This window comes from Vulpes vulpes, chromosome 3 (genome assembly GCF_048418805.1).
Source record: "Vulpes vulpes isolate BD-2025 chromosome 3, VulVul3, whole genome shotgun sequence".
In the NCBI taxonomy this organism is placed as follows: domain Eukaryota; kingdom Metazoa; phylum Chordata; class Mammalia; order Carnivora; family Canidae; genus Vulpes; species Vulpes vulpes.
This window is the reverse complement of record NC_132782.1, coordinates 116,309,789-116,331,804: the sequence shown is the minus strand read 5'-3', so window position 1 is coordinate 116,331,804 and position 22,016 is coordinate 116,309,789. Positions and strand designations below refer to the sequence as shown.

The following is a 22,016-nucleotide window of genomic DNA, read 5'->3' as shown; positions in this document are numbered from 1 at the left end:
TGCAGCGGTTTGGCGCCTGCCTTTGGCCCAGGGCACGATCCTGGAGACCCGGGATCGAATCCCACGTCGGGCTCCCGGTGCATGGAGCCTGCTTCTCCCTCTGCCTGTGTCTCTGCCTCTCTCTCTCTCTCTCTGTGTGTGACTATCATAAATAAATAAAAATTAAAAAAAAAAAGATTAAAAAAACAAAACAAAAGAAAGTATAGAAAAGTGTACTGAGGATTGAGTATAGGCCCTAACCTATAGATGGTGCACAGCAATAATAATTATGCACTAATTTGTTTCTGCTGAGTCCAACAGAAAAGTGGACATTCTCATGGAGGAAGGCATGGTTCAAAGAGGGTATCTGTAATCCCGCATCTCTTAATTCACTCTGTAAATATTCACAAAGGATTTAAAGATTTAGTTCCTTAATACGAAATACAAATTATGGCTCATGGAGTCCATCACCAAAACTACATGACCAGAAAGTTTAAAAACAGTTTTTTCTTATATCAACCAGAGGCCTGGAAAAATGTTTTGCTCCTTAGTAGCTAATTACTACATGTGTAAGGCAGCCTAAATCTGCATTTTTTTTTTTTTTTAAAACAAAGTAAAATTCCAGATGGAAACAAGAGGGCCTCTGTTTTGGTGATGTAGCATGTGTTGACATTCCAAAAGCAAACACGTTTGAGTAACTAGCTGCTATTTAGAAAAATAATTAAGATCAACATTGCTAAGCACAAAATAACAACAATGGGTATGTACAGGCTGATTAGTAGAAATTATAGTCTGTCATGGTGCAAAAAAAATACTGGACATAATAGTGAATACGTAAAACAAAATGTCCTTATTTAACACTTGACTGTTCTGGATCTAAAAATGAGAATTTTCACCTATAGGCTTAGAAATATGAATAGACATCACCTATTAGGCTCTAAGCTTCCTGAGAGCAGGGGTACCTTTGTATTCACCTTAATACACTTGTTTTGCTTCAGTTTTCTTGTAATACGGACACAAAGTATGAATGTACAGACTTATTAAAGAAAAAAGAACATGTTACGGATAGCAAGAAAAAAAAAAAAGAACATGAAGACTCCTAACTCTGGGAAACGAACTAGGGGTGGTGGAAGGGGAGGAGGGCGGGGGGTGGGGGTGAATGCGTGACAGGCACTGAACACCAATAAAAAATAAATTTAGTATATAAAAAAATACATTTTTTTCTTCCTTGAGATTCTTCTGGGTCCTCAACAATGTACGATAGGGAACAAGGGAAGAAACTCAGGCAATGTTGGCAACCACAGGATTACTAAGTGTAATGCCCAAAGTCCTTACCACAGTCATGCGGGAAGACACAGGACAGTCTGTAAAGATCGGTGATGCTTAAGCTGCTGACAACAGCTCAGGTTTTGATGTTTACTCTTTTGCAAAAATAAAACAGGAAAAAGCAGACAGGCAGACAGAGAGAGAGAAGAGAAAGAGTTTGAAACTCATATGAGTAATGGGATTTTTTTTTTGGTATTTTATTGAATTCTGCACATAACATTTGCAAAGAAAACACTTTAAAGCCAATGACAAAATTTAAAAAATGGGTCAAAGAAAAAAAATCACATAATCAACTCACGGGTATTTACTGTATTTACTTAACAGAAGGCTCAAATTTATTATGACAAGAACATTAGGGAACACAGCATAAGAACTTACTTAAACTTTACATTAATAAGTGACAAATTAACATAATTCAATATTATTCAAAGAAGATGAATACAGCAAAAAATGTTTGATTTTACATTTTATTAAGAATTCCATTACTTGTTATTATGCCATTATTTGAGAATGATTATTATTTCATTCCATACAAAATAATACCTGTTTGACTTAGCTGTTTGACAAAGGGAACTAAATTTAAGGTTAGAAAATGTTAGATTCTGACATAATATAGCATATGTGCCACTTAATTATACACAGGAACACCGCACTGCTAGTCAGTAAAAGTACAGAATGTATCACACACTGTTGATTTACAAGGGAAAGCAGTAACAGTACCTCTGTGTTGTTTCAAAAAAGGATAAAAACGTTGTATTCTATCATGAATTAGCCCGTGAATCTTCTCCATGCTCAAAGTGAGCAGCATCAGATTTTAATTTTATCTGGGAAATTAACTAGTTTTTAAATATGTGGATGAACTTTACCCTCTACTTAAACTATGGCTAAATGATAATAATACTGCTATTTAACATTTGGTAACCAAAAAAAAAAAAAAAAATTTGGTAACCAATTCTTTTTGAATAGTTACAAGAAATAAGGAGTTTACTTAAAATGAGTCCTTCTCCCAGTGCCCCCTTGCCTGTCTTCTGCTAATCACAGAATACTTGTGATGAGAAACAAGAGGCTGAAAGTCAGGGACTCTGGTCCATCTAACAGTATGTTTTCTCTAAATCAGAATGTCTGCAGTTTCTTGGATTATTGCTTCTTTCAACTGACTGGTCAGTCATTGTGGTAGGTTTTGTAAAAAGGAAATTATGTCAGTGAAGAAGATAACTTTTCAGGCTAGCATTCTGACATCACATGTCAGATTTGGTGTCTGTGGTCAGGGTTTAGGGACTTAATATGTTCTAGATGGGAAATGTTTGGCTCTCACCCTGTGGGAGGACTACTTTCTGGAAGTATCCAAGAAGTTCTGACAATAGCAGAAAAATACCTTGTCCCCCAAACCTTGTATTTCCCAACATATCAGTTAGAATTAGATTTTAGTTAAGGTTTTAAAGATAATGGCAGTGATGGGGGCAACAGAACATGACAGATGGAGAACAGGGTAAAGAAAATGAGACTTGGAGCCATTTGCTGGCCAAATGATCTTGGACAAGTCACTTGATCTTTCTACTGGTTGTTTAAACTTCAGATGGTATTATTACTTCATATAGATATTTTAAATAAGGTTAAATAAGATGTGAATGATCTTTGCAAAGTATGACACAATAAACAAATGATAGACATTGCTATGAAAACACCGCAGTTGGCTATCTGCATACTTACTATTTGTATAAGATTTCAAAAATGGATTGCTTATTATTACATTTAACATGCTACATAGAAATACTACATATACTGTTTGCTTTCCCTTGTAGGAACTTATAACTAAAAACTGTACCATATTATGGGGTAGTTCCAAAAATGGCCTACACTGAAAAAAGAGGAGTATATTCCTATTTGGTTTACAGTCATACAATTTATGGCATATAGGAAAAACACTTTGACAAGTAATTTTAAATTAACTAAATACTTAACCTTCCCACCCCAAACCCAGCATTAAGACATCACACCATGGATACAATTTACTGGAAGAGATACTACTATGGTTAGTTTCTGTATGGTAGTTCACAAATTGTTGCAAGATACAATATTAACACAATTTGCTAGAATCACCACTGAGCAAATTTCATCAACTTTAAAATAATGGATACACTTACTTTTCACAAATATCACTAACACGAATATATAAGAGACTCAATTACACCTAAAGTGAAAATTCAGATTCACAAAACCAAATTTAATCCCATCAGATTAAATGTTTTAATGAATTGCTCAGCTAGTCAAAATATACATTTCCTACTATGATAGAGGCCTTTAAAAACTGCCCCCTCTTCTGAATGGAAGGATACAAGACTAAACCTTTGCACAAATAATCTCATTATGACAAAATATTTCTGTATTACTTAAATGGAGTGTTATCATTTTAACAATTCCCCTAGTGTCTATATTTTAGCATCCTTCTATCCTTTCTTCCATAAAACCAGCAACCAGAATATAGTCTTATTTTTCAATGGGTATAATTATCTCTTATCTACGTTGTACAAAAGCTATAATCTTTCTTTTTTCCAACTGTCCACAAAAGCCAAACAGAAGCATTTGGGTTATCCCTGAATTTTGTTTCTCACTCCTGAGCAAAATTAATTATAAAATGGCTCTATCAGGCCACTTTTGTATTCACGAAAATTTACAAAATTTTGTGAATGTTACTTCAAATTATAGGCATTGATTCCAAGACCCAGATGGCATTACCTCTTTAATGTGACGAAAAAAAATGCACCCTGCCATCAGCTACAGTTCATTGGCAAGGATTATATATTTAATTCTGGTTTGTCGAGTGTTTGTAAACTACAAAAATTTAAAGAGCGTTCACTTGAACAGAAATTTTGTTTAACTCAGCATTGAAAGATGAAATAAGTCATAATAGGTAAGCCATGGTCAAAATTAAAAGTAAAAGTTACATTTTCTAAGGTCTTGCTGAGGGTCAATCAGAAATATGAACGTTTGGATTTGTAGTCTGTTCAGTCACGTGAACAGAGATCTGCGGCATCCTGGCGCCTGGAGAGGGGCAACAGGTACACGTCTATGTGTATCAGGACATTCTGAAGATGTTATAGAATTTTCAAAAATGTAAAGAAACCAGGTTACTAAATTTAAAGTCTTCATTATACAGATAGAGAAATTGGGGGGAGCTCAGAGAGGTCAAAGGGACTTTCCTAGGGCACATGAGTTATTAGCAGAGCCAACACTGAAGCACAGACACCGCTTAAGCTCTACCAAACTGCCTCTCATGCAAAAAAGATCAAGAGATTGTAAGGTAACCACTCCCATCCCTCCAAGCTTTCCCCACCTTCTACTCTGGGATTATGATGTTGAGTGTGCAGTAAAGCTCTGGTACTGTTCTTAGCATATACAATTTCAAATCACATTAACATCTAATTAAATTTAACAAATAGCCTCCCCTCCTTTCCAGTGATTTCATTAATCTGTTTCCATTGTGCAGAGTGCTTTTTCTACTTTTTCATGATCCCATTATAGGCCAGTGACAATTCTTAGAGGAGAAAAAAAAAAAATCCTATTTCTTCTTCTCTTACTCAATTTGAAGAATGGTATATTTATGACACTTTCAAGGTTTAAATCTTATTTCAATTTACTCTTTCCTTTGGAGATGCATAAGAAAATCTGAGTGCTTTAAGTATTCTTCAAAGCCTTTTTAAGGTATATAAATGAGGATTTGGGGGCTGGGAAAGGGTTTGGAGGATTATTTAACCCAGCATACCCATCTTGCAATTCAGGAAACTGTAGCCTAGCAATGCTAAGTGACTTATCTAGTGTCCCACAGGTAGAAAGTGGGTAAGCACTCTGGTCTCATGCTATCTAGACCAGTGCTAGATTTTTGCTATACATTCGGTGAAGCATATTGGGTATGACAGTTTACTCATCCGGTGCCACTCTGAGCTTTTATCGCAAAGTCCAGGTTTTGTCTTTATTTGAAACTGTGGCCTGCAGCAATAATACAGATATGATACTAAATATACATAATGCTTAAAGTTATGTCATTAGTGTTTCCTGAAGGTAGTACTTATGTCTATTTTTGTAATGTCTACTGATCCTTACCAAAACATCTGAATGTCTAAGACCTCTTCTAGGACAGTTAATGGGTCTGTTTCAATCATCCCAATAGCTGATATGAATTACTTTACTGCTGACCAGTCTATGATCATTAGTTATGAGTATTAGGTGGCTAGAATGGATTGACAATTCTCTGGGCTAGTGTCCCTCCTATGTGGGCTAACATAGAACAAAAACATAGTAGTGGCTTTGGCTATGTTTTCACTTCAATTACAAATCATCCAGATGAGAGGTTCATATTGCTCAAATCTGAGATACTTATCACTCTTTTACTTCATTTTTACCTAGAGTGTCTGGTCTCAAAATTCTGACCATAGAAAAATTACCAGCAAATTGTACCGAATTCATTGTAGACACTGCCTCAAAGAAAGTTACTTGAATTATATCTCCTACCCATCTGTTGCTGCTACTAGCTATCAGATTGTTTCAGTTACCGTTTCTTATATATTAACAATGAAACTCATCACCTGTATTTCCTTCTACATGGCATCAAAAAGTATTATAATCTTGGCTTTGCTACTGAAATATTTTGATAGTAATTAAAATTCTACAAGCCCTCTTATTATAACAGCATCATTATACATTTGAATAACAGGAAATTGGTTATTTATGCACTTGTTCAGGTATGTTTCAAAAATAAAATATGAGAATGAAAAAAGTCTTCATTATACCAAATGTTCACAGTTTGACTTTCCATAAGGCTTATTAAATAATATACAAATAGCTACCATTCTGCTGAAATGTCACAGTAAATACATTAATAATGGCACAAAAGTGAAATGTTTCCCAAATGGGAAATCATCTTCATGACCTCCTTAATCTCTTTTCCAACTAAAACTTTGCTCTTTTTTATTGAAAAAAGTTCCATTTCTAAAGGAATAAAATACAAAAATAGAAAATAAGTCAAGAAATCTTTTACAGATATAATTTTGAAGGAAATTCTATAAACATTAGATGAAATATTATATCTTTAAGAATGTGCTTTTTCTCACCATACCAAACCACGTGAAAACTAACTTGAATGAGGATATTATATATAAAATGCTGAAAACTATAACTAAATATTAAAATTTTAGTTAAAATAGGCAACTTAAACATATAATAAATACTAAGATATTTTTAGGTTTACATTCAGCTAAAACCTACCTATGAGACTAATTGTAAATCTATCATTTTGATCAAAAAATAAAAGGATGTCTAATTAAGCAAGGCACATTTCTTTTAGGCCAGTCTGTTTAATACCATTCATCTGGGCACAGTGTAGACTTCACTTATTTATGTGTAAAATGGGCCAATCTATGTAGGAGAGCCTTTGGTTCGAAACACACCTTCACAAATAAGGTTGCACATAACTCAGAACACAGAAGATAACATTACTAAATCTCATGATTCAACATAGTCCAGTGATTAACTGAATGAAGAAAACAGTACCAGTTGGCTTGTTACAAACATTCAGATTTTCTTTATCAGCAGTACCTGATTCGTTTTTGAGTGATTTGATTTCAGTAAAATGTCAAAAAAGTTGAAATGATCCCTTAATATTTTTTCATGTTCTTCTTTATCTCTTTATCACTATCTTTAATATCGCATACAATTTGAAGAGAATCCTCCAGCTTTAGAGCTGTTTCCTTTATATGAAGCATTTATTAAAGACAGGTTATTTAATGTCAACTCAAACAAAAACATGTACTGGCAGACAGATCACTGCCCGTCAGCGATAGAACCAACACTGCAGTCTTGATGTAGGCAATTTAGAAATGAACATCCTGTTGTTTAGTGCAGCTCTACAGTTCTCTATGGGACTCTTCAGGTATCTGTTGGACAAAGTAAACACAATAATTTACTGTATATTTAGTGTTTAAAAAATCATAGATGTTATGCTAATATATTCTATTCAATATACTTTTCAAAACTTTTTGTTTTTTGTACTGGTATCCTGAAAAGTTCAACCAATTTAATTTTCTAAATTTATCAACAATATACCAGAGCTTTTAGTTTATAAATTAGAAAAAGTTTCAGGGTATGCTTAAATTATGAACTTTTTGTTCTTACTAATATCCACTTTCAAATGTAGTCCAAATCAATGTGATTGTTTGCCTTTTGAACATAAAAAATTATCTTCACCTTTAGAATCATCTGAAAGGTTCCAAGTGCCTACCATTTTTTAGAAAAATATATGTATTGATTTTTTCAATGCATTTCCATGGGTTGGTTTCTTTACTGGCAGTACATCCCACTGTGGTGACCTAAGATGAGAACTCTTGAAGTGAATGGAAATCCCATGCTCAGATAAGTGTTATGGAGAAGAGGGAAGGGTAGGAGTGGGGGAGGCAGAGCCAGGGTGGGAGAGAGGCATAGGGGGAGGAGGAGAGAGGGAGAGGGAGTGGGAGAGGCAGAGGGAGAGGGAGAGGAGAGAGAGAGAGGAGAGAGAGAGAGAGAGAGAGAGAGAGAGAGAGAGAGAAACAGTCTCAAAATGAGTATGGTGGTGAAAACTATGTTCTAGTTATTATGCCTATACTTTATCTTGTCATTACACAAATAACTTTTAAATCTATTGATCCTTTAAAATATAAACTCGACATAGTTATGTATCACTTCAAGAAATCACAAATTAAGACAATAACTGCTTGACCAGGGTCTGTGGAGTACCAAGAAATAAAAGTTCAAGGTTTGGTGTTCTCCTCTGCTAACTAGAAAAAAATTTGTTAGAAATGCTGACAGTAAAAGTGTCTAAAAATTGCATAGGGATGGGCCGCCTGGGTGGCTCAGCAGTTGGGCGTCTGCCTTTTGGCTCAGGGCATGATCCTGAGGTCCTGCGATCGAATCCCACGTCAGGCTCCCTGCTTTTTTTTTAGAAGAATCATCCACTTACTAAACCTAATGTTGTATGCCTACTGTGTGCTGGGCAATCATCTAGTGAAAAGTTTTCCTTATTGGCCTGGATGATACTTGACCATCCTTCATGCAAGATACAACTTCTTGACAATAATTTTTGGCCATACACCAAGAGTATACTTTTGTATCACAGTACCCTTAATTTTTATTATGAGAATTTGAAAATTACAATGGTCAAATTGCTGATAATGACTACTAATTACAGGAAATTACAGGTAACATGAATGATCTGGCACCCATTTCATTTCCTAGGTGCTTAGCTTCTGCTCATTGCTACTGCAGCTCTGGTTACCTGGAGATGTTCCTATTAAGCTGTTCTTGTCTTGCTACTATTATATCCTTTTTATATAAGAAGCTGAGCCCCTTTTTGTCTTTAACCTCACGTATCAGTAAGACTCTTGGCACTAATTAAATAAGTATGGTACATAGCTCAGCATCCACTGTAGATGTGGAGGAAGCTGCAAGTTAATAGCAACAAGTAATCAAACTCATATTTGGATGGTACATTAGTGGCTAGGAAACGGGTTGAAGGGCTTAGAAGAATAGACATTGACTTAAGCATCAAAATATACTCTACAAAAATAGAGAAAGGAAGTGTCATAGAAAATGGTGAGACCTATAATTGAAGATATTTGACCAAATAAGTGTTCTAACATATGAAGCAAGAAAAGAGGATAAGAATGGTTAAATTTCTATAATTATGAAGAAGTAACACCTTCACCAAGGCCTAAACAAAAGAGGTACAGAAACCCAGCTTAATTAACTGCCAGCCTCACTAATTTGTATTTGATGAGAAAAGAGGTTACAGTCATTCCACAACACAGAATTTTGTGGGAACTTTGTTTTGATGTGGCTATACTTTGACATCTATTAAATAACTTAGAGTTGGCTGCACACCAACAAGCTCGAGAAATTCTGCCAACTAAATGGTAGTGAATTAGCCCAAGGACTAAAAAAATTTCTCATTCAATTATGTATGATTCTCTGATTGGCCTCTTGGAAATTATGTACTCCTGGCAAGCAAAAATATTTAAACTCACTCAGTAATTAAAGTTAGTAACATGCTAGGATGTGAGCTTTGTCAAAAATCTGAAAGTCATGAGCTTGAGGTAAGTGACAGCTACTTTGAGCAGTATTTGGGTCTACTAATAATAAACATCTTTAATTCACATTGTGGTCTGGTAAAATAAATTGATCTTTTGAAATCAGTTAAAATGGCTGCAGGTTAAAGATTTATAGAATATAGATATGAAGTAATTCAAACATAGTTCTTACCTGGTGAAATTATTTCTGTCTGTGGTGTTTAGTTTCCCACTACATTTTGAAATCTAACACAGAGTCACTCTTGTTTAACATACTTTTTATTATAATTTCTTATGGAGGTATTTCCCCAAGCTATTGGGGAAAAACTGAAAATTTTTGTCCTGTAGTCATACAGGAGATAAATATAAAATGCAATGGCATGTGATGCTGCCTCTTATAATTTCTAATATCTTAGCTATTACAGTTTATAACAGAAAATTCAGTAAAACCCATATTGGGTTAAATAACAAAAATAAACAATGTTATAATTCTTTACTCCAAACAAACAAAAAACCATGAAAAAACAAGAAGTGAAAATTATTCAATTCTCTATTTTGGGTCATTCCCTTAAAAAGTCCCAACAACATGTCCTCAGAAGAGAAAAGATCTCTGTCCTATGTGGGCTCAGCTGTATAAAGGGATGAAAGGTGCGAGTTTCTAACTTCTATTGGTCTACATACGTAATCTCAAGCACATCTATTAGTTTTCTTTAATTTAGTCACATGTTTAGTAAGGAAATTGTTCCACTTAGATGTACACCCAGTCAAGGTCAGTCTGATGTGCCTGAGAAACCAAAGGAAAGGAGAAAATTCAGAAGGGGTGTGGGAAAGGTTCATATCCAGAGAATTCCCATCTCTTGCTGCACAGGGAAGTACATCCGTTACAATATTACCTAAAATCACAGCAATGTCTGCAGTACTCCTTTATATCAATGCTTTAGTTTAGTCTCAATAGTTCCATACTACACACGTTGGTTTTTCAAAGCTTCTAGCAATTTGCCAATAACAACATATGCTATTCGTGCCTCTCCCCTATTTTATTTAGAAGTGACCTAAGTTTTGCCATTATAAAAGTCACTCTAAGAAAATGCTCTTACTGCTTGTGGGTTCAATGTCCCCCTTTTCTTTCATGTATGAAAAAGTCACTTAAAAAAACAACCAATTTTTGTGATCCTATCGTATAAGTTAACATTTATATCAAAAATTAAGTTATTTTATGGGGTGTCTGGGTGGCTCAGTTGGTTAAGCAGCTGCCTTCTGCTCAGGTCATGATCTCAGGGTCCTGGGATTAAGCCCTCTCCCTCTGGCCTACCCCCCCTGTTCGTGCTCTCTTTCTCAAATAAATGATTTTTTAAAATTATTCTGTAAAAGAAAGTATTTTATTGGGTAAGGCCATGTCTACAGTAATGTAATTCTTTAAGGTGATTCTTTGATGAAATTTCTATGCCTTATTCAATTAGCTTCCATAGCAATGAAAATCCCATAGATATTTTCAGACCATCATTAACTAAAACCAAGACTGAACTTATAGTAGAATTTCTTAGAATGTCTGCTAGATAGGTAGATTCCTGGAGATATCACTTCTTTGTTCTGATTTTGGTTCTACTATGTAAGCTAATCAGTTAACAAATACATATTGAGTATCATTTATAAATAGCTCTTTATTAGCTGCTAGGTGGGAAACAGTCTCTGTGAAGCATTCCAACTCCAGGTAGCCATGGTGATTAGGAGTGATATATAATGTTATATTTAAATTATTTATGTTAAAGAATTCCACCCCATAATTGGATATGTACTTTGTGGGGAAAAACTGCTGTAGCATGTTTTACCAAGTAGAAGCCTTCTCCAGTGAACCAGTTACAAGAAATTGTATCCAAACGAGCATGATGAGGAGTCTAAGCCTCTTAATGCTAGAATGAAGCATAGATACACAACATGAAAATTTTGCTTATGGCTTAAAAACACTCAAATCAGATTTTCCTCCCTCTCATCCCTTCCTTGCATAAACACTTATTAAGCAGGAGCTTTATTACAGGTCTTGAGGGATACAGTAGCAATGAACATACAAAAATTCTTTATTCTCATGGAAGGGAAGATGGACAATAAATAAGCAAAATATCTAGTGTGAGAAAACAAAGCTGAGACAGATAAAAGGGAGTGCTGTGGGGGCTGCACGTTTAAACAGAGTGGTCAGGGAAGGCCTCACTGAGACAGTGACACCTAAGGAGGTGATGGAGCAAGCCATGCAGACAGCAGGTGGAACAGCAAGTATATAAAGACCTGAGGTGAGGAAGAGCAAGGAGGCTGGCACAGCTGCTGTACAGGATTAAATGGGAGAGAAGTCAGAGAGGAAGTCAGAAGGGTACGGTGACGTGGAATAGGCAGGGCCCTGCAGGATGTCAGGCCTTTACCGTGGAGCCTGTGTGAATTGGAAAGCCAAATGAGGGTTCTGACGCAAAGAAGTGACATGATCTGACAAGTGTTTTAAAGGTTTTCTCTAGCTGCTGTAAATGAGAGTAGTTTCAGGGTACTCTAAAAATCCAGGTGAGAGATAATGATGGCTTAGAACAGGTGGTTATAGAAGCTAGCCTCTGCAAACACTTTAAGAGTGGAGCCAACAGGATTTGCCAATGGCCTGGATAAGGGGTATGACAGAAAGAGAGGAATCTAGGATAATCCCAAGGATTTTAGCTTGCAACTGGAAAATTGAAGTTGCAGTGATACAGAGGGGAAAAAGGGCAGGAGACATAGGCTGGATGGTATGGGTCGGGGAGGGGGGGCAGAGGGAAGCTCAGTTTTGGACATATTAAGTTTGAGATATCCATTCTATATTCAAGTACAGATGTCAAGTACATAGTAGAAATTCAATGTGAATTTCAGAGGAGAGGTCCAGATGGGAGAGAAAAATTTACATATAGATAGTCTAAAGCTATGAGGAAAAGACCTAATGCAGAAAGAAGAGATCTAAAGACTAAGCTGTGGCCCATAGGGCTCTCAAACATTAAGACTCCTGGGAGATGAGAAAGACCCAGTAAAAGAGGCTGTGAAAGAGAGGCCAGAGAGAGGTAGTAAGAAAATACAGAATTTCACGCCCTGAAGTCAAAGGAAGAAATTCTTCCCAGGAGGGAGGAAGTATTCCACAACGCTAAACGCTTCTCATGGGTCGAATGAAATGAACACTGAGAAATGACCACTGGGATTATTAGCCTTAGGAGGTCACCAGTGACCTCGAAAAGTATACTTTTGGTGAAGTGATAGGGGTGAAAGTCTGTTTGGAGCAGACTTGGGAAAAAAATGGGAAGGGATTCAATGAACAGTGACATAGTCCCTACTCTCACAGATGAGATAGACATTAATCATATAATGAATAAATATAAAATGTCAAGAAAACATAGTATATTCAATTCATTCTAAGACATACTTTTCCAGATTTGAGCACCCATAAAATTGTAATTGACCTTAAAGTCACAGTACTTTCCCGTTAAAATTGGCAGTTTTTCTTTTTTTAATGGCACACAGAATAATGATGGTCCTTATAATCGAAGGTACCTTAAATTTGATGAAATGTGCCATAACAGGAGAATTGATAAAACCAGATTTTTCATGATAAAAATCTCAGAGGGAATACTGAAGTAAAAATAGAAGTTAATGAAGTGAGGAGGGGGCTGGCAGTGGAAACATCTGCAAAAATCCGCATAGATGAAGGCGAAAGGGAACTTATCCTGTAACTAGAAGAAGAGCAGGGCGGAGACAGATCATGTGGGGCCATGAAGGCTGTGTTAAGCCTTTGGGTCTCAGAATTTTAAAAAGAGGCAGGTGATATAATCAGATTTGAGCCTCAGAATGATGCTTTTGGCTACCAGGTGGAGAATGGGTCAGACTGGCCACAGGAAATGTAGCAAGGCCAGTTAAGAGACCTTCATACATACCCTAGATAGAGATGTAGCAATGTGGATTAAAGTGGTGATGGCAGTGATGTTGAAAAGTAGATTATTTTTATGGGTATTTAGGAGGTAAAATGACTAAGCTCAGTGATAAACTGAATGTATTTATTGCTTTTATGAATCCACTATTAATAAATACATTGAGAACACTAGGCAATAAATCTGCCTATTAAGCAAGGCTATAAAAAACTAAAAATGTTTTGTAAATGTCTATGTAGCACATATGAATGAAAACCAGTATTTTGGAAATTCACCAATTTTAGACTTTTTAGATCTGTAGACAGAAAGTAAATATATCTTAGGATAGAAAATAACAGGGGAGATGTGTGTGTGTGTGTGTGTGTGTGTGTGTGTGTGTGTGTGTGTAACAGATTAGCCTCACTGGCTCCTCTTCCTAATTAAATTGTATGTTTTAATTTAAGGAACAAGTTTAAATGTATAAAAATAAGAACCTTAGGATTCAGAGATGATTTCCATAAAGAACAAGAGTTTAAAATAAACTTAACAGAAAACCAGTGAAACAGCAGTGCTGACTGACATGTAACACATACGTGCAATGCTAGCTTTCATTCTAAAAAGTTAGTGGGAATCTCAACCAAGAGACTTTGTGCTTTGATGAAAGGGGGAGGGTGATGTTGGGGGCTCAATAGAAAAGAAAAAGCTTCTCTTCACTCTTTACCACCATGCTGGGGGTACGATCCCTGTATCTGCAAAATCAGAGCCTTGCATGCACAAATTTATTCATAATGTTCTTCAGATATGATGAATCATCATTTTTTTGTTGTTGTTCATTTAGGTGCTACCTTACTAACAAAATCCCAGGATTTACTTTTACAGAATCCCAGGATTTACTTTTTAGGCTAGAGCTTCTATTCTGCACTATTACAACAATAGTAAAATGGCTTCCAAGAAAATGATGGAGCCGCTTTTCCAGATCTCCTCTTTAATATATTTGATACTCAATGATTCAAAATTTGAAACGTACAGACATTATGTAACACATCCAGTACAAAAGAGAGGGGCAAGAAGAGAGAAAAACCATGAAAATGTTTCTGTGTAAGACATCTTGTCTTTACAATTCTGAAGACAAAATTAGATTACAGCATCACTGAAGACAAAGACAAATATTTGAAAACTTTCTAGCCTGTTTGAATCATTTAAATTAAATCTGCAAGGTGAATGTGAGCATATAAAGAATATTATTATCCTATACTCTAAGCAATGGCCATTTTCTGGCAGGAGGTTAGGAGCTGAGTCATGATAGCACAGGGTTTGGGTTCTGCATGGCTTCCCTCCTTTCTTCCTGCCTCCCTTGATTTGCCCTCTCTCAAAGGTTTTCTACTACTCCCTGCAAGTTATAGAAGACAAGGGATTTCATTAATAAATATAAAATTGTCAAACAAAATACAGGAAATTACTAGCACAAATATAATAGTCTTATCTTCCATTTAAAAGGTGAAATAAAAAACAGAAAGGAGAGCCCCACCCTAAAATGCAAGCCCTGAAAGTCTTCTGCTCCATTCTTATGCTCCTCACCTCTGTCTCACAGTGTTTCCGTAAGTCTTCAGATTTTGGGGGGGAGGGGGACGTGTACTTTTCTTTATTTCTTAGTGGGTATATATATATATTTTACATACTCTGACCAGAGCAGTTGCTTGAGTACGTTTTATGCCAAAGGTAAATAACAAATTTGATGTAAACAAACCATAACTCTAAATCTCTTCATAGTCTGCATTTAAAATTTCAATCCCAGAAATTTTATCTCAAAATTCAGAAATAACTGATAGAATGCTTCCTCTTATTTGTAGCTGTTTGTGATTACGTCAGCATAGTTGGTGAGTACTAAAGTTTTATATAATATCAGTTTAAAGCACCATAAAATAAATAAATGACAATGTTATTTTCATCTCTGGATTCACCAGCTGTAGGGTATATACATTTTCCCCAGGGTGTTGGTAGACATGCACGGATCCAGTCACACCTCCTCCCATGAATCTTCTGTACACACAGACATATGTATACCTTTCAACATCCAAGATGTGCAGTTGAGCTCAACAACAAGTCTTTGTTTTGGCAAAGCTAAATGGTATGTGTAAATTTAGACTCATTTGTATCTTGCTGTAAGCCCAAATCACTATCCATTTTAGTTTTCTAAATGATTTAGGACCTTAGAGAAGGGGCTACAGCTATTATGTGGGACGTGTTTCTGAGCACAGATGCTCTTAAAGATCCATAGAGTGATTGGGTAAAGCAATAATGTCACAAATTTCAATGAGCTGGCAATCTCCTTCTGCTTTCAGGCCTTTTGTTCTAAGTAATTTCTCCTTTCTTAATAAGGGAGAGTCAAAATATTTACACTATTTGCTGGCACGGTTCTTTGGTAACCTAAGCAAAGTATAAGGAGATGGAAAAATAACAATTTGAGTAATACTATTATCTATTGTGGATTAAAACACATGAAAATAGGAAATTAATCTTAAAACTGAAAAATATCTAGTGTCCTAGCAGGTATCACTGCTGTGACTGATTATGCTTTCAGAGTATAATATTAAATGCAGACAAATCAAACATATAGGAAAATAGTCTTTTATTATTAGAAAAGCCAATCTCTTCGTTCAATTTAAATATCTTATATTTGATCCCTATGTTTAAAAACTCTGATGATTAGGAAAGGGTTAATTTTCAATATACTGCATAAAATAGGTTTCTGGAGATATATTCATTACAGGAATTCATTAATTAGTAACATGGGATGAAGTAAAACCTAAAAGCAATAAGAGATTTATTTTTTCAATCTCTTTCAAGTCACCTAATAGAAGGAGCATGGGTTTGGGGGCCAGAATGACCTGGCCTTAAATCATAGCTGGGTTTCTTGCTAGCTGTGAAGTCTTTGGGAAATCACTTAACCATAACCATCTATTTTTTTTTAACCCTCCTAAAGTGGGGTGAATACCACTTACCTTTCAGAACTGAGAAGTGAGGACATGGTAAGTACATGGTAATTATTATAGTTACACAGAAAGTAAATAGGAAGATACTGATTACTTATGTATTTCATTATCATTCACAAAGATTCATATTTATCATACAATGCTTGTAAGTAATGACCACAACAATAATGTAATCTCTTAGCAAAATCTCTGTTGCATATCATGCAGCCAGTTTTTCTAACTATTATACCTGTACCAACATTTAATATTCACAGCAACTCTATGAGGTACTATTTACTATCCTCATTTTACCAATAAGGAAACTGAGGCACAGAGAGGTTAAGTGTTTGCTCCAGTGTCATACAGCAGAGTCAGGATTCAAACCCTGGCAGTGTGACTGCAGAGCTTATGCTTTAAATCACTTCATTAAAAACCTGAAAATAACATTAATGTAAGATTATAGTTATTCACTCATAAAATATATCTTGAATACATATAAAGTGCTACAATTTGTGTGAGGCACCAGTATCCAAAATCTGTATAACCTTTAAGAACCTATAACCTTTAAGGAGCTTATAATTTGACAACCAGAGGCAATTATACTACCTCAGAGTGATGACTCAAAAAGCTGTATTTCTCTGGGTTGAAAACAAGGTCTTCTTCATATTACTACTAATAACCATATAGTTCTAAAAATTATGGTGCAACCATTATTTACCTATAGAACTAAGCAGGGCTTCTATAGCTTCTAAATAGAAGTGAATAAAAGTGACACTGCACTTTGTTTACCTTCACGTCAAGATCTTCTAAGACCAGATACAGAAGTTATTCTTCCATTATTACTATAGTGTATCTAACATATTACCACCAAAATGGGTCACGAAAACAATGTCTGGTCATTAAGAATACCAAGAATTTGATCAAAAAGTAGGCAATGGTAAAAGTAACTCAAACAAGTAGTAAAGGACACTAGATGAAGGAGTCCTATTTTGATGCACAGAGATAAAAGCAGTGACCCCATTACCAGGTATATAGATTTCTTGCCTCTATTACTTTTTTGTCTTTTCCTTCCTCTTCTCCTTCTAGAAGTCTTCACCATTCTTTTTCACTGTATTAGCTACATGATAGTAGGGTTCTGATTATCTGAAAATACTTTATGAGTTTTAGACAGTTATATCCTATCAAAATCAAAACACAATTGTGCACAATGTATAATTGTGGAAAATATAGTATAATATATACAACATATATAAAATAAAACGGTTTTGTTTAAATACAGTGTTACCCTTGTTGTAAGCTTAACCATTTTTGTTTAAAACAACTGTGCTACTGCATACTACTAATTATGTAAATTAAAATTGGGCCAATAATCTAACAGCAGTGGGTTCTGCCTCTTATCTTTTTTTTTTTTTTTAAAGGGGAAACAGGTTGCTCAGAAACTGAGAATGTTAGGAAAAGAAAGGGAATCATTTTCAGTTCAGTTTGGGTGAAGGTTATTCTAAAGAGCCATGACTCCTCCCACCTACCCATCCTTTTGCTATAAAGAACAGAAACCAAGGGACAGCTTACAACTTGGAAATCAAATGGAAAAGATGTTGTAAGTGATCTTTAAAAGGCATTTGCATGTAACTAATATGAAACTATTGGTTTTGCAAGTATCACCAATCTAGACAGGACCTGTACAAAGAGGGAGAGCTCTCAATACCCGCACACAGTGCTCACCTGATTCTGTTTGTCTTCTGGCAACCCCTGGTATATGGCTGAAACTTGCAGGTATTTTCCCAAGATTTGGTTACTTCCCGTCCCTCCTTTCTATTGATTGTCTGCAATTCCCTTAGTTAAAAAACACGTATCCTTTATATTCTTAAAGTTTATTTAGCTTTTCAAGTGCTGTTGTGGGATCTGGATTGTTTTTTTAAGAGGAAGTCTGAAGGTCCCTTGTAGTAAGGTTTCAGGTACACTGATTGACTCTTTCATCTGCTTATGTACAGAACACTTTTACATTTGCTTTTAAATTTCACTTGTTAGCTTGAAACTTCTTGGAGGAAGAAAACAGTATCCTTTTAAATTATTGCCTAATTATTGGCATTTAATTCAAATCATGCCTTATTGTAGTATAGATCTAACATCCCAAAGGCAATATTTTCCTTTCCGATTCAGTCATTATGAGATGATGTCAATGATTTTCTGTAGTAAAAAAAATATGCATTTTGTGATTCATTTCACCACCTCAGATTTTCAGACATAACTTTATTTGTGCGGTTTATCCAAATAGTGGTTTTCCTTATGAAATCCCGTAAGGAGGAACCATCTGGAAAGGTTATTGTAGAAACGGCAGGGGCTAGGGGGTGGGGCTAGAGAGCAAGAGATGCCATGACAACCTTTTTCGGGTTTCCCAGGAAACATGGGTTGCTATGGGAACTGCATCAGTCAGGTCCGAATTAGTAACTTCCGCTGGAAGGAGTGTCTGCCACTTTAATCTTCTTGTGATACTGCAGAAGCTTATCTCGCAGGCGCATTAGAAATTTTGTTTGTTTCTCTCAGCGGCACTGAAAACATGTGTTTCCACACTTTGATAGATGTTGCCGGGAAAACACACACACACACACACACACACACATACACACACACACACGGAACATCACAGGAATCTGCCTGTCCATCTCTTTTGAAATGCTGAACAAGCCCCAGAGAGTTCAACTAATTAGATCGGGACACCTTGGGCACTTCCCTTTGTTCACAGTTGTAGAAATCTTTAAGATTCCAGGAAGGGTTTCGAATAGAACATCCAGTCAAAAACCAAATACACTTACGGTGGGTTTACAAGTCATTGCCCTAATCAGACTTCTCATCCAAGTATCCACAGCATAGGCAACTGAACTAAAGATTCAATAATGTTCAAAGGTCCAACAAACGGAAGCATCCTTTACGCATGTGCCTGCTTTACTTAGTAAAGAACAACTGTCTTTCAATTCCGAGGTTAGGCAGTTACTCTAACTGTTCTTTAGTTTCGTTTCCTCCCAGGATGTACAGTTTTTTTTTTAGAGGATGTGTACTAGAAATCAAGTTTAAAGTAAGTTTGTTCTTTGCAATATTCGAGGGAGGGGGAGGAAAAAATGGAGAGCTGAGAGAATGCAGCCCACTTGCAACACAGACACCTGTTTCAGTATGAAGCAGAAGGGCGAGGGAAAATGAAGTGTGCTTTCCACTTCTTCATGTCCTTTCTTTGATGAGTGTTCTGGAAATGTATAAAACGAGGGCATACACAGACCAAGGGGGCACGGTCCACGCAATACTTGAGCACAGCATGTCACTCGTAGCATATATTAAACGTCAGTAAATATTTTTTTGATGTTGACACAGGAGTTGGGATTATTGTTCGTGGTGCAGGTGGCAGTGGAATTGCCTGTTTTGAAGGGGGTCTGGGGGAAAGCGCTATGGTTCATGCCCCCCTCTTCGATCACCATGTAGTCCGACTTACTCAGAGTCGAGTTACTCCTTGCTTTTCGGAGCTCCTCGGCCGAAGAGGAGAGGTGCTGGCAACTTCCCACGTGCATGTACTGGGCTTGCTCTTCCCCCTCCGTCTCCCGGTGGTAGAAGTAATTGAAGTTGGAAACGATCACGGGCACCGGCAGAGCGATGGTCAGGACACCAGCGATGGCGCAGAGCGACCCCACGATCTTGCCCCCTATGGTTACCGGGTGCATGTCGCCGTAACCTACTGTCGTCATGGTCACCACTGCCCACCAGAAGGCATCCGGGATGCTGCTAAACCCCGAGGTGGGGTCGTCTGCCTCGGCAAAGTAGACGGCGCTGGAGAAGAGGATGACCCCAATGAAGAGGAAGAAGATGAGCAGCCCGAGCTCCCGCATGGACGCCTTGAGCGTCTGGCCCAGGATCTGCAGCCCCTTGGAGTGCCGGGAGAGCTTGAAGATGCGGAAGACCCGCACCAGCCGGATGACCCGCAGGATGGCCAGGGACATGGCCTGCTGTCCGTTGCCCTGTCGCTCGGCCAGTTCGGTGCCCAGGGTGATAAAGTAGGGGATGATGGCCACGATGTCTATCAGGTTCATGATGTTCCGCGAGAAGGTGGCTTTGCTGGGGCAGGCGAAGAAGCGCACGAGCAGCTCGAAGGAGAACCAGATGATGCACAGGGTCTCCACCACGAAGAAGGGGTCCGCGAAGCCGGCGGCGGGGGGGGGCCCCGACGTGCCATTGCGCGCCGCCTCGGGCTGCTCCTGCGCCGCCGCCGCGTAGTCCTTGTCGTCGCGGAACTCGGGCAGCGTCTCCAGGCAGAAGATGACGATGGACACGAGGATGACAAGCACCGACACGATGGCGATGCCGCGCGCCGGCCCGGAGCTCTCGGGGTACTCGAAGAGCAGCCACACCTGGCGCTGCAGGGCGCGGCGCGGCAGGGGCCGCTCCTCCTCGCGCAGGAAGCCCTCGTCCTCGCGGAACTTCTCCATGGCCTCCTCGCCCAGCTGGTAGAAGCGGATCTCCTCGGAGAAGACGTCGATGGGCACGTTCACCGGCCGGCGGATGCGGCCGCCCGACTGGTAGTAGTAGAGGATGGCGTCGAAGCTGGGCCGGTTGCGGTCGAAGAAGTACTCGTTGCGGAGCGGGTCGAAGTACCGCACGCGCCGCCCGGGGTCGCCCAGCAGCGTCTCGGGGAACTGGCCCAGGGTCTTGAGCTGCGTCTCGAAGCGCAGCCCCGAGATGTTGATGACCACGCGCTCCCCGCAGCAGCCCTGCTCCCCGGCGGCCGGCGGCGCGGGCGGCAGCGGCTCGTAGCGCTCCCGCTCCCGCTCCCAGCCGCCCGGGGCCGGGCCCCCCGCGCCGTCGGCCGCCTCGGGCTCCGGCAGGTGCTCGCCGGGCACCACCGTCATGGCGCGCTCGGCGGGGCCGCCGCTCGCGGGGCGCTGCGCAGGGAGGGCGCGCGGGCGGCCGGGGCCGGAGAGCTCGTCCATGCGGCGGGACCGGCGGCGCCGCGGGCCCGGCGGCTCCTCCTCGCGCGCCCCGCCCCGCGCCGCCCCGCCCCGCCCCCGAGCGCCGCCGCCGCCGCCTGTTGCCGCCGCCGCCTGGCTCCGGGGGGGGCCCGCGCGGTGAGCCTGGCTCCCGAAGGGGACGCTGCCGCGCCGCCGCCGCGCCCGCTCCCTCCCCTCCCTCCCCTCCCTCCTCTCCCCCTCCCTCCCCTCCTTGCCCTCCCCTCCCCTCCGCGCCCGCCCCCGCCCGCCCCCGCCCTCCCTCGCCCTCCCTCCTTTCCCCCTCCCACCTCCCCCTCCCCTCCTCCTCCTCCCCTCCCCTCCGCGCCCTTCCCCTCCCCTCCCTCCCCTCCCGGGGCGCGCGCCCGCCTAAGCCCCGCGGCCCCTCGCGGCCCCTCCGGGTGCGCGCCCACCGCGCGGCCGCGCGCCCCGCTCCCCCGCGCCCCGCTCCCCCGCGCCCCGCTCCCCCGCGCCCCGCTCTCCCGCGCCCCTGCGCTGCCCGGGCCCGAGCCGCCCGCCGCCTCGCCCCTCCGGGCGGCCCCACGGCCCCGCTGCGCACCGCCGTGTCCTCCGCGAACCCCCGCCCGGCCGAGGCTGCTCCCGGGGAACCGGCCCCCGGGCCCCACCAGCCCCTGGCCAGCCCCCCGCCCCGGGACCCGCGAGGCCACGGCCCAGCGCCGGGCTTGTGTCCTGGCCACCGTCGCCCCGCACCCAGCGAGCGGCGGCCTCCTCGCCCTGCAGGCACCCCCGGGGCGCGGC

General features: G+C 39.9%; 1 protein-coding gene across 1 annotated transcript; it reads right to left on the bottom strand.

The window, feature by feature from the left end:
- Positions 1-1,608: 1,608 nt before the first annotated feature.
- KCNA3 (potassium voltage-gated channel subfamily A member 3) lies at positions 1,609-21,267 on the bottom strand. The gene is made up of 2 exons (XM_025996464.2): positions 17,995-21,267; positions 1,609-7,235 (listed from the first exon to the last, which is right to left on the bottom strand). The coding sequence occupies exon 1, from the start codon at positions 21,240-21,242 to the stop codon at positions 19,599-19,601; it is 1,644 nt and encodes a 547-aa protein (XP_025852249.2). The 5' UTR covers positions 21,243-21,267; the 3' UTR covers positions 1,609-7,235; positions 17,995-19,598.
- Positions 21,268-22,016: the final 749 nt, after the last annotated feature.